Source organism: Pholis gunnellus, assembly GCF_910591455.1.
Source record: "Pholis gunnellus genome assembly, chromosome: 16".
In the NCBI taxonomy this organism is placed as follows: Eukaryota; Metazoa; Chordata; class Actinopteri; order Perciformes; family Pholidae; genus Pholis; species Pholis gunnellus.
The window spans coordinates 9898650-9910891 of NC_136543.1; the positions used below are offsets into that span (position 1 = coordinate 9898650).

The 12242-nt window shown below is 42.6% G+C and overlaps 1 protein-coding gene across 1 annotated transcript in view; it reads right to left on the bottom strand.

Annotated features, from left to right (window-relative positions):
• Window positions 1-7550, bottom strand: part of pard6gb (par-6 family cell polarity regulator gamma b) — a 28421-nt gene extending 20871 nt beyond the window's left edge. The window contains exons 1-2 of the mRNA XM_079176244.1: window positions 7259-7550; window positions 2936-3158 (exon numbers count right to left, since the gene is read on the bottom strand). Coding sequence (XP_079032370.1) covers window positions 2936-3158; window positions 7259-7330 — 295 coding nt within the window. The 5' untranslated portion in view covers window positions 7331-7550. The remainder of the gene's footprint in view (window positions 1-2935; window positions 3159-7258) is intronic.
• Window positions 7551-12242: the final 4692 nt, after the last annotated feature.

A 12242-nucleotide genomic window follows, 5' to 3' on the forward strand; every position in this document is an offset into this window, starting at 1 on the left:
TAATTCTTTAGGGAAATAAATAAATGACTTAATGATTTAAAAAAAAAAAGAAAAAAAAATATTGAGTTACTCCAAAAGGATTTGTTGCAGTTTCAATCATTCACCAACAACTTCAAACTTGCCTTTGACTCTACTCGTATGTCCAAACAGTGGACTTCCTGGTTTAAAATATAAAACAACACGGGTGTTATCCCTTAACTTCCCCTCGCTCTGACTACAGGTGAGCACCGTGCAATCATCTACGCCGAGAGGCCATTGTGCATTGTTGGGAATAACCCACAAAGTGTAAGCCTCTGTTCTGTATGTAAAGTCATCATTAAACAAGCTGCCATCAATCCCCACAGGGAGTAACAGGTACCATCAGCTGGATTATTGTTGTGTCGCCACACAACTGCTGCACGTGCCTTAAGTGATCCAACCAAACAATGGCAACCAAGCCCGGAAGGGGGGAGTCAGGGAGATAAAGAGAGTGCCACACACGATATAATACCGACCTATTGTTACATGGACAAAAGTACACACACGGCCAGTCACTGAAACTTGTCTCGTTTGATCTCAGGGTAGAGGTGAAGGTCTAACTTGAGGACATTAAATACTAAAGATCTAAAAAGATAAAGGCCAGTAGTTTTCCCCCTCCTCCCCTAGTGTTCCTCTCATTTGCCCCCTTTCCCCTCCTGTCTCTCATAGTGTTTCTTCTATAACTCTCATAAAAGCCTTTAAATACCATGATTGTACGACGCGTCCATGAACTCGTTTTACATTCTGTTCTATGCGGCGGCTTATTTTGAAAAAAAACAAATGCATGTTTTACACAATATAACGTTTTTCTTTTAATGGAAATAAGAGATATATATATATATATATATATATATACACACACATATGGGTGGAGCTGTTAAGAGGACAGGCAGCCCAAATAAAAGTTTTTATTCCTTCTTTTTTCACACTCGTATGCATGTGAAAGACCAGTCCAGTTCAAGTCACTACACTAAATGTCCCTTCTGTGACTGAGGGGTGAGTCACAGTGTCTTTATATATGTGTGTGTGTGTGTGTGTGAAGTCTTTTCTTTCATCTGGGGTGGTCTGCTGACCGAGACGGAGAAGATACACGTTGACACCACTAATGACCTGTGCTAACAGGCTGGCACTGACTGATACAGTCATTATCACTCACACAGACACACACACACACACACACACTCTCTGGTGCTTGTAGCATACTGGGTGCAGGGTAGCTCTTCTGAGACATGAGGTACTCACAATAAAACACACTCTTCTTTGTCTGGCGACTTACAATAGACTGCAGTGAGGCTTAAGATGCTCAGATTGCCTCAGCATCAGTCACAAGAGTCCACATACCCCTAAACCACATCACCACATCAGTGTTTTGTTTACACCACAACAAGAACACTACATAAGCCCCTTCGTAAAAAAAAAAAATCTGCCCTTTAACAAGGGTCAGCTCCTCTGGTGCTTTGAAGCATTTTTGGATTATACATATTCCAGAAAGGGTAACTGTGACAACGTAAAGCTTGCTTGGTACACAGCCCATCTCATGGGACAGCTGGAAGTATAAGACGCATACGAGGGTCATCTCAAGGCAGAATCTTTGCCTCTGTGACTGCAAACTATTTCCTGCAATGTTTTGTAGCGGAAAAGGGCCAGCTCGCTGAAAATGATCATGAAAGGAATGCTGCGTTTGCACCGAAAGATACAATCTAAAGAGACGAATATGAATTTGTGTTTCTTAAGTTCATAGATAATAAAAAACATTACCCTATCATAATAACAATCTAAACTTTCATGTTAACACCTTTGGCTGATGTCTTATCAGGCCGCTATAATAAGTGAATTCAGCGGCCAGCCATATGAGCTCTGAAGACAGTGAATCACACAACGGAGGAGTCTGGTGGGTCCTCTTGAGGATCTGAAACACATTTCTTGCTGGGAATCTGCGACAAGATAATTCACCGTACGGTGGTTAGCTTTTGTATTTGAACCACTGGACGACAATTAAAACAATACCCTGGAGTGTACATGTTCATTACACAACCGAGCGAGGGACATTCCAGGAAGGATTGAGGGTATGAATAGATGTGAATGGTGATAGACGCATTTGTATGCTCGCCGGCTGGCAGGCAGGCAGTCAAGGCCCACTCCAGACTTGGGATCAATGAGGGAGAGATGGAGAGGGAGAGAGAGAGACAGACTAGGACCCATTCTGGGCACCGTGGTGTTGTCTTTGAACAAATACACACTCACATGCACGCACACAAAAACGGAGGGAGCTCAGTAAGGAGTCTCTCTTTTCATGCAGATCTTTTGTCTCTCAGTAATGTCTGGTATGCCGGGATACAGGCTTTGCTCAATGACCTGATTTCTATGGGGCTGCCAAGGCACCGGCCTGAGTGTGTGTGCGAGTGTGTGTGTGTGCGCGCGCGCGTGTTCATCTGCCTGCGAGCCCTTCCTCTGGATAAGACAAGACTTAGCCAGGCAGACAGACACAGACTGAGACAGATACAGCCAATAAGAGGGCAGGAAACACAAAAACACAGACACACACACACACAAACACACACACACACACACACAGCCTTGCATGAAGTAAACAAAAAGGCCTTGAGTTCCCATAACGGGAAGAGAGGCTTAATTGGATGAGATGAGGAAATATTCTGTGGGGGAAATTAATTCAAGTCAGCACAGTGGTTGCAGCCCAAGATGCAGTTATTGCAATAGATTTTAAATGTTTACCAGTTGCAGGATATTTAAAAAGAAATGTAAAAACCCTCCAATGTTTATTTGAACTTACAATCAGTTTTTAAGAGAAAATGTTGAAGAGAAAGAGACTGAGAGCTTTCCGGATTCCTGTGATTAATATAAGAAAGAGCCTAAAAAAGGAAGCGATGCCGTCTTAAAGACTTTCCAGACAACCTACCTTGTCTCTGTATGATGACCCTGAGCAGCGGATGAGCCGTCGACACCGCCTTGCAGAAGTTGTCGTCGTTGTTGATCGGCAGCAAATCACCGTGGATGTCAGCATAGCCAATCATCACCTCCATGTTAGCGATGCGGTGAATGTGCAGAATGAGCTTGTAAAACTCCTCGAACTTGCCGGGCTTGACCCGGTCCACCGAGAACCGGCGGAATTCTGCCCCATACTGAAGAGAAGATAAAAAGAGAGAGGAGACATTTAAAAAAAAAAAAAAAAAAAAAGGACAGTCACTCAGACAACCAAACAGGAAGATGAAACCGGGATGTCCGATCTCATGCACTTATCTAACCCATCTGACTGGCACACTGTCTGCTGAGCTCTGTCACAGTAGCGGCCATGACCTTTTTGTACAATATGAGACAGGGGAAGCCGTTTCTAAGCACAATACAAAGGGAGTTAGCTGCAATCCTTTGGAAAACTGGTTTTATGCAGCAAGAGCAATATAATTCTTACACATTTACATACTACACTCCCTCAACCATAGAAAGAGTTTGATACTTAAAGCCCAACTTATTGATAGCATAGCAAATCAAATGAAATCCCTGAAGCGGCCCAAATAGTCTAAAACCCCACCACTCACATTATAAAAAAAATGTATACGCTTTAATGAACTGAAGCTTTAACCTTCAGGTGTAAAAGAGCAGGGGTGCTTTTCACACAGCAAACGCAATACATTTAGAGGACCTGTTTGACATTTTGGGAAGTTCTTTATATGCATTTGCTTTTTTTGCAGAGAGCTACATTTGAAGGTTGATATCCCTTTCATGTCTGTAGCCAAGAGTAATAGTGAAGCTACCGCCTTTGAACTACTTCCTGGTGGGATCCCTGCAGCTTTGTAATCACACCGCTCGCCAAGATCACCTCATGACAAAAAAAATGAACGTCAGCTGCACATCACATGTAACTTTGGCCAAGAAAACAGCAGGAAAGGGGGGAAGAGGAATCTGCACAATAGAACAATACAGGTGGATGAGTAAGCTATCTCAGTACAAATACATGACACTGGCTACCAGCCACGCCTCCCCCAAGAGCACAAACTTGAACAATTGTGCAACCGCATTTCCGGCTACGTCATCGACGCAGCAACGAGAGCGCGGCTGAGGGTCACTGCGGGGTCATCATGTGACTCACAGACAAGAACGGACTTGAGGAGCCGAGATGACAAGTGAGGCTCAAAAAGCTCCACAAACACCGCAACAACATGTGCAGGAGCACCGAAGTCTGAACCACAGAGGCAATTTGTACACGAAGGTGCCGTTTGTTACTGTAATCATCCGCTCACAGCGGAGGAGAAGAGTGGAGATGAGGAGGAGGGAGAGGAGGGAGAGAGAGGAGAACCGCTGACTGCAGAGAAGCAGTATACCGACTGGGAGGAGAGTATAAAGAGCAGGGGGATACGTTAACCAGCTCTGTAATTAGAAGATGACACATGAATTTAAGAGGAGGTGTGTTCGGAGAATAGGGGGGATACCAGGCGGGTGTGTGGTTTGCTGCCAGATTCACTGAAGGAAACAAAAGGGCACACATGTGAACCCACATTTAAAAAACGTAACTTGGATTCCAGCAAATAAAACTCAGCCTACATCAGAAGATGACACAAGACGTTGACAAACAGGATTGTCAAGTCTTCAGTGCTTAACATGCGGCAAAGTGAAATCTAGACATGAGCGAACTGTAATAAAACACCGTAAGACTTCAACACTTGACTTACCGAGTAACAATCACACTTCTGCATATCAGTAAGCGTCGTCATTGCTCTGAACCGGAATGTTCTCTTGGCACCGTGATCAGTCTGAACAATCTGTTTTTTTTTACAAGCAGAACTCTGGTATGAACAAGTCTGAACACGGGATGATTAATCACAAGGGCCTCGACACCGAACCCAAACCTAAGAATACATCACTGCTAACCCTGACATCACCTGTCCCCCCCACGACCAATCAGGGCAAAGTGATGTCAACAGGTTGAAACACGTCTGGAGACACCTAAACTCTGACACACTGAAGAAAAAGGAACATAACTGACTTCTAGTCTTTCGTCAACACTGTTTTGGTCCCTACCCGGTACAACTCACCTGAGAAATCACCTAGCAGCTTTTTAAAGTTGAATAACTAAATATGCAACGTGATGTGCAACTCAGGGATCGGGCCTCAAACTGAGAATGTGCGAACGGCATGTTTCGAAATAAGAAAATAACTTGAAAATCTGGGGGAATCAAAGTAAGGGCAGAGGGAGGGAAGGAAAACAAATCCCACCCAACCCCCAACATCCCTCTCTGCCTCTGATAAGAGCTTTACGTGAGTGAAACCAGCTCCTGGCCGTGGCTCCACGACAGGCCGCCAGACACCTCCAGTGTTAACCCTGATAAGCTTATCCTTGGAAAACCTTTGCCCTGAGAAAAACCAAACGCTAACCAGTCGCATCACAGACAACAGAAACACACCAATATCACTCCTTGGCAATCTAATTTGGGGGTTATTTCTCAAACATGAACTGGTCCTGTTGTGCTGTATGAAATTCAAGAAGAGTCAACGCAGATTATTCACATCTGCCTCATAAGAACTGTAAGAAAAGTCTGAAAATGTCCAGTTTATTTATGCATAGAAGATGAATTCATTTTGAACATTTCAATGGGCTTTTCTAGTTACTGCTCGAGTCACACCCTCTGCAACACATCACACGCTGCTGCAGAACCTGCTACAGTGCGTTTGGGACGTTACTTATCGTTGCCTTCACACATTCATAAGGGAGACCCGACAGCAGAGGAGCTACCCATTACAGGTATTCCAATGATTAGAGCCGTCATTCTGGTTTGGTCAGGTGATGCTCAAATTGAAGTTGAATACCTGTTAGGGTTGTTCATAACAAAACCAGAGTAAGTGGAACAAAATGACGCGATAAGAGCGATGAGTAGGGAAACATGTGATGTTCAAGGACAGTGAGTCAGCTTCCATGACGGCGTTATACCTGCCTGTTCTTTTGCTTCTGATCAGTCCCACCTACAAAAGAAACTATCTCAAAGTGACGACTCCAGTTCTCTGTGGAGCAAACACAAAACCCACCCTGCTAAAAGAATGTTGTTTGAGCATCCTGGAATAGACGAGCCCCTCTTTTCTTCTCACCCACCAGCAGCGTATCTGTTGTCCCCAGGTCTCTGCCTGTCCCATCCCACCACACCACTGAAACTAGGCAGCCAAAACTAAAAAAAAACTTTAAAAAAAAACCCCTCTGGACTGAATGAGTCACCTCTTGTCCATCTCAATTTGGCATGTCAACGGAGGAGCAGCAGCTCATCCTTCAAATAAGCGCTGACACATTCATGGGCGCTGGCATGTGTAAACACACACGTATGAATGCCACTCTACGTTGTCGTCACTTAAATGGAATTTAGAGGAAAATGTTGGTTACGAGAAGTCCTTGAGAGGCTGTGACAAAAGTATAAATAGTTCAGGGTTTGTTCCCTTTGTGGTCAGGATTGGAAACAGTGCCATGTGTTTATCTGGGATGACTCTCACTAAGCCGATGCTCTATGCTCAGTTGTCAGTTCTGTCACAAACTTTTAAAAACAAAACTTTTTCCTTTGACTGCAGACAAACGTATCAAAGTGATAGCCAAGGTCTATTGTCGTTCTAGTGTATTTAGTGAGGTTTGACAAAGAAGGGGTTCATAATTCACGTGAGGTTTGCTCACATGTTGTGTAAATTGGTGGTGTACAGTACATAAACCCAACACTGATGGATAACTGTGGTCATTTACTTACTAGTGAATTTAATGTATCCCCCTGTTACACCGTTAGCCTCTCACAAACTACTCAAAACAATGCGTAGGCGGAAACTATGTAGCGCAAAACCCGCAGTGAAAGCGACTAATGTTGCAAAAGCATCCGATTGAACAGATACCTTTTAGAAAAAAATTGTAACAAATAGCAAAAGCTAGGTTGTTAAATGTCAAACCAGTTTTTCCCCCCCATCGGCTTCGTGACAGGGGGGGGGGGGGGGAGCCAAATCAGCACAATCTGCATGGTCGGAATTAAGAAGACAATAATCTGTGCAAATTATAGAAACATTCAGACGCGGGTGCGTCCAGCTCCCGTTTCATGAACTAGATAAGAGCTTTTTGTCACTGAGGGGAGGAAATATGCGTTAGTTGCACACAGTTTTGTCGGACAAAACTCCAGCTCCGTTAAGGGACGACCATGTGAACTCCTCATTTTCTCCTCAAATCCCTGTTTAGAGTCTCCACATTACCAAAACCCTTAACGCTCACCTTGCTTTTCACTTCCACGGCGTTACAATCCGCAGTCTGCAGAGGTTGCGATCTGTTAAAGCTCCGATTCATTTTGTATTTTTCAGGTTGCAGTTTAAAAAAAAAGAAAAGAAAAAAAAAAGAAAAGTTCAGCCGCCTTTGCCCGCAGAAAGAGGGGCTCTGGTCCCGGGATTTCTGCTACAAAATCCGTTTCTGCTTCGTCTCCGGTAGAGGAAGTTTGTGTCTCCTTCAGTTTATTTCACCTCCTGGAGTTTTCTGTAGATGCGATCCGCCAGACAGAGAGAGGACTTTACGGGAGAGTAGGAGGTGAGCAACTCACCGCGTTGGCTTGGGAGTGTGAGTTAAGTTTTGAAATGACATCAGCACTCCTAAAAAAAAAAAAAAAAAAAAGGGATTCTATGAGGCCTCCACTTACTGCTCGTAATGTTCAGCTTCCTCAGCCAGTACCTCGTAGTATCCTCCGCATGTAAGAGCAGAATTAGCATTAACAGAAGCTTAAAGATGTTGGGACGACTGTTAAGAATACAATGCATGATGAAGACTTAACATAGCTATATTGTTACATCTATACATAATATATTTGCATAAATGCATTGTATGACTACAAATAATATACCTCACAAAATATTATTAGATTAAGCCAATCGTGCCAGATCAGCCATGCTTCACCAAATATCTTTTGATGAATATGGAGCACAATTTTTAAGATGGCTTACAATGTCCAAGGCAGACCTATTAATGAATGCTAGACTTAAAATCTCCTTACTATATATATATACAATTATGTTGATGGTTTACTACACTTTACTAATAGATCTAAAGATTCCGATAGCACTTGAAGGCAACACTACGCACACTGGTCCTCCAGTGCGCCAGAGGACGCATTTCTCAACACAAATGTTTTCAAAGCCTCTAGTTTTAAAAGGACTGGTATTTAATTATGATGGAAGATAGTGTACACTGGAATTAAGAATAACATTGATTAGTAAATCGTGTTTCCAGGTAATTTTAGATTTGAGTATTAAAACCAAAACCTGTACAGGAGCATCCAAGTCTGATGCGGTGTGGTTCCTGTCTGTGTGTGTGTGTGTCTCTGTGTGTGTGCGTGTGTGTGTGTGTGTGTGTCTGTGTGTGCTGGTGTATATATATGTATACATTTTTTCCTTGATGTTACAGGTTTGAGAGAGGCACAGTATTATACAGGCAGGAGACATGACACTATCATTGTCTCTGTAAATGCTCCCTATTGTGCTGTTGAGTTGATTAAGCTTTGTTTCCCCAAGGGTCCTCACTTTTCTTCACAAGGAGCACAAACATACTCATGCTCCCATTACTAGTGATATTGTATTTGTTCTATTCAGTACTTTATGATTCATGGGATGTGAAGGCAACAGCTCATAATCCGTTAGCACCTGCTCAACTTGTCAGAAAGGCCATGTGATAACAACAAATTGTGAACGATTACAACAAAGTTTCATAACTTTCTGATTCACCTTTTAAGACAAAACGTCTACTTACGTTTACTTCCTTATGTAGTCTAATACATAATCAGTAAAAACATCGTCAGAGCCTCCACCTCTGGAAAACATGTCAGAGCCCGTAGCTTTTGACAAGTCCACCATAAAGTGTTAAATCTACAGTCAGCAATATTTACGTGAAAATGCATCAGCTACACTGAAGTGTAATTGTTACTGAAAAATGTTGTGCAGGTCCCCCCCCCCCCCAAAAGTCCTACACTTCCTTTCCCTTGAGTCATCCGGGTAAAGAGGCGGCCCCTGACTGCTGTCCTGCTTTACAACATTCCTGGGCCCCTGAAGCCGCCGGTGTACAGCAGCTGCTGTTTGCAATGCCCCACAGTAGCTGCAAACCTTTCTTGTCTACTTGCTCAAGGAGTGTGTTGACCAGTTAGAAGCCCACCAAGTATACTGTCAGATGTTGGTTTCACTGAAGCGAGGCACTGAAGGCGTAGTCACACACAAATGAGGTGTACCAATCTTTTCCTCTGTGGTTTTATGAAGTAGTACTCTGAGGTATTTCTAGCTCAGGTGTATCAATATTTGTGCTTTGGTTCCATTAAACGGTTGCAGAGCTCATCATCAGCAAACTGTCCAAAGAGAAAGAAAGAGATGGAAGGCATGAAGAGAAGGCTAAGTCATGAGGTAGCAGCTGAGAAATGAAAGATTCAAGAAGTTAGGGGTGATGAATGATGAAGATTGTTTGTGTAATGACATATCTGGCCATGGTGAGCAACTGTGCTGCTGAGGTGCAAAGGATCTGAGAGAAGTGAAATAGTTGTTGATGCTGAGAGAAAGTGTTTGCACCTGAAGTGCAGACTTTTTATTCTTTTCTGTTTTCTCTCTCTTTATGCAGAGTCTCATTTTCAATCCAGCAGCGGACGGTAATGCAGGTTTTTGGATGATGCCAACGGCCTCTAAAAACCACCGAAGAAGACAACTCGCTCTGTTCAGCAGCGGGGGCGGGGGCGGGGCTTCAGAGTGCCTTTAATGAGTCGATCGTGTCGCTTGAAGCCAGCAGTTTACTGTCGCTGTTTGATGCTGCATACACTCAGTTACAACCTGACTCTTCTTCCCATCTGTAATGTTATTTCTCTGGTGTAACATATAAATATTTAGCCGAAGTAAAACAATATATTATCAATAGCGACACAACCAATACTGCACAGCAAAAGTCCTGAACTCAAATGTTTACTTTGTGTGGAGCGTGAAATAGACGCATCATTAGCACAGTGCACTGAAAGTTACTGAACGTTTGTCCAAGGTATACCTTTCAAGTCTAATATGAAGCTGGATAGTTCAATGACAATGAGTCACATCTGAATATCCAATGTAATCAGTAACATTTCTCTGTCAAGTAATTCAAAACCACAATGTTTTCATCTGAAGAAGTACACAGTTGGTAGTACACAGTTGAATTGCATATTATTAAGTACTTTGGGGGCCTTTTTTGAGTTATTTTAGGGTGAAACAAGTTTAATAGTAACAAAATTCTATATTTTTCACATCCAAACATCATAATCAAGCTGTTAATGGCACTTATAGATTTTGGCCCCAGGCCCAGGTTGCCTACTATGCCTAACAGTGAAGTTGACCCCCGGTGTTTTTTCCTGAACCAGAGTGTATTTCACTGGTGTTTCTGACAGCGAGTGGTTGTGTGTTACGGCATTATGTCAGGGCAGGTGTATTGTTGAGGACCCAAGGACCCCGTGTAGAGTGTGAAGTTTTTTTGTATGAGCGTTTCTGGAGAAAGCTGCAAGTAGAAACACCACAGGCCAAGCATTCAGCCCATTCTGAACAGGCACACATTCAACACGGGCTGTTTTAGTCTAATCTTAAAATGTCCAATTACTGACAATGACTGCATCACAGCATCAAGTGATTCTGACAGTTTCCAATGAGGAGCTCATCATTTTTTCAACCTTCTCATGAATACCATGATTACACTCTTTATAGTTATTGCTTACTGGTATGAAAAATCTGAATTATATTGTTGCTGCATCAAACAGTAGAGGAGCATGTATACTGTTGGATGTGAGATGATACAAGTGATCTAATATGAAGAGAAGACTAGCAAAGCTTATGGTGCCCACTGAAGGCCGGTATCAGCTATTGCACATATCTCCCTCAGGTTTCACTTCTTACAGCGTAGAGTGCCATGAACTAGTCTGGTCAGAGTTTGAGTTTTTCAATTATTTATTTTGCTTCAAAATGATTTCCCTGCAATTAGATACATACATATATAGACATAGATATATATACGTATGTAATGTATAGGAGGAAAATAAATAATAAGTCTATTAAAGTAAGTGCAGCCAGGGTTGTGTGTGTGAGAGTCAATAAACTAGTCCCTGGGTAATTGTTCTACTCCCTAATGCAGTACTCCCGCATATGACCAGCAGATGTCAGCACACACCCACATTATATAATATATATTGTTTTAGCTCTAGATGCTTTGTCAGGCTCTGAGAGCGCTGACACAACCATTATAAAGCATGTTTCTTCTCTTCCAAACTAAACATGTGTGACTCATGTCTCACAGCATTCAGGAGTCTTGTCATTGCAACATAAACACACACCTGCTCTGTTTTTTTCCCCCACAGCAGAAAGAGAACATGGAGTTTTGGCCTGCACGTACAAAAGATAAAATAGAAATGACTGTGTTTGTCTGGTCCAGGGAGGCTGCTTGTTTTAGCAAAAGAGACGGGAGAACCAAGACGATGTGAGTTGAGACAGAGGATTAGTTTTAGAACTCATGAGAAAAGATTTACAAAGATTTTGAAAGGATGACTGCTAATTCGGCTAAACCAGATTTATTTTGAACATATATGAATGTAAAGGCTTCTTGCAGTGTTGCGTCTACTGACACTTGGTGAAAGAGTGGTTTACTATTTAAATCCTTTCATATATGAATGAATTTGTTGTGAATAAGCACTGATCCTGTATTATATGTAAAGAAGTGAATAGATTAGTTTTTACTGATTATTATTGTGCACTGAAAGACAGACAAAGAACAAATTAGAAATAAGGAGGGCAAGAGGGGTCATAAAGAACGGGAAGAGGGAAAATGAAAATTAATGATGTAATAAAGAAGGAAAAGAGAGAATGAATGAGTAAAGGAGGTAGACAAAAGAAAGCTAAAAAGGCAAAAAAAACGGGGGGGGGGGGGCTGAGTTAATCATTGCATTCCGACGGCACTTCTCACCGCCCCCCCATACAGTCACTTTATACTCAGGACTCATTGTACTGTGTGGTTTTAATCCAGCTCCATATGTCTGAATTCAGGTGGTCCTCTGGTGGTAATGTGAGAGGAGAAGATTACAGTGAGATGAAAAGATACTCGCAGTAATCCATCCTCTGCATGGAGGCAGAGAAACATCCGGAGCTGGTTATTGGCGGGTATTTAGTCGACAGCAGTGCCAGCCTAAAGTCAACCCGATCGTCAGAAAAGCCCCGGATTCAACCATCCG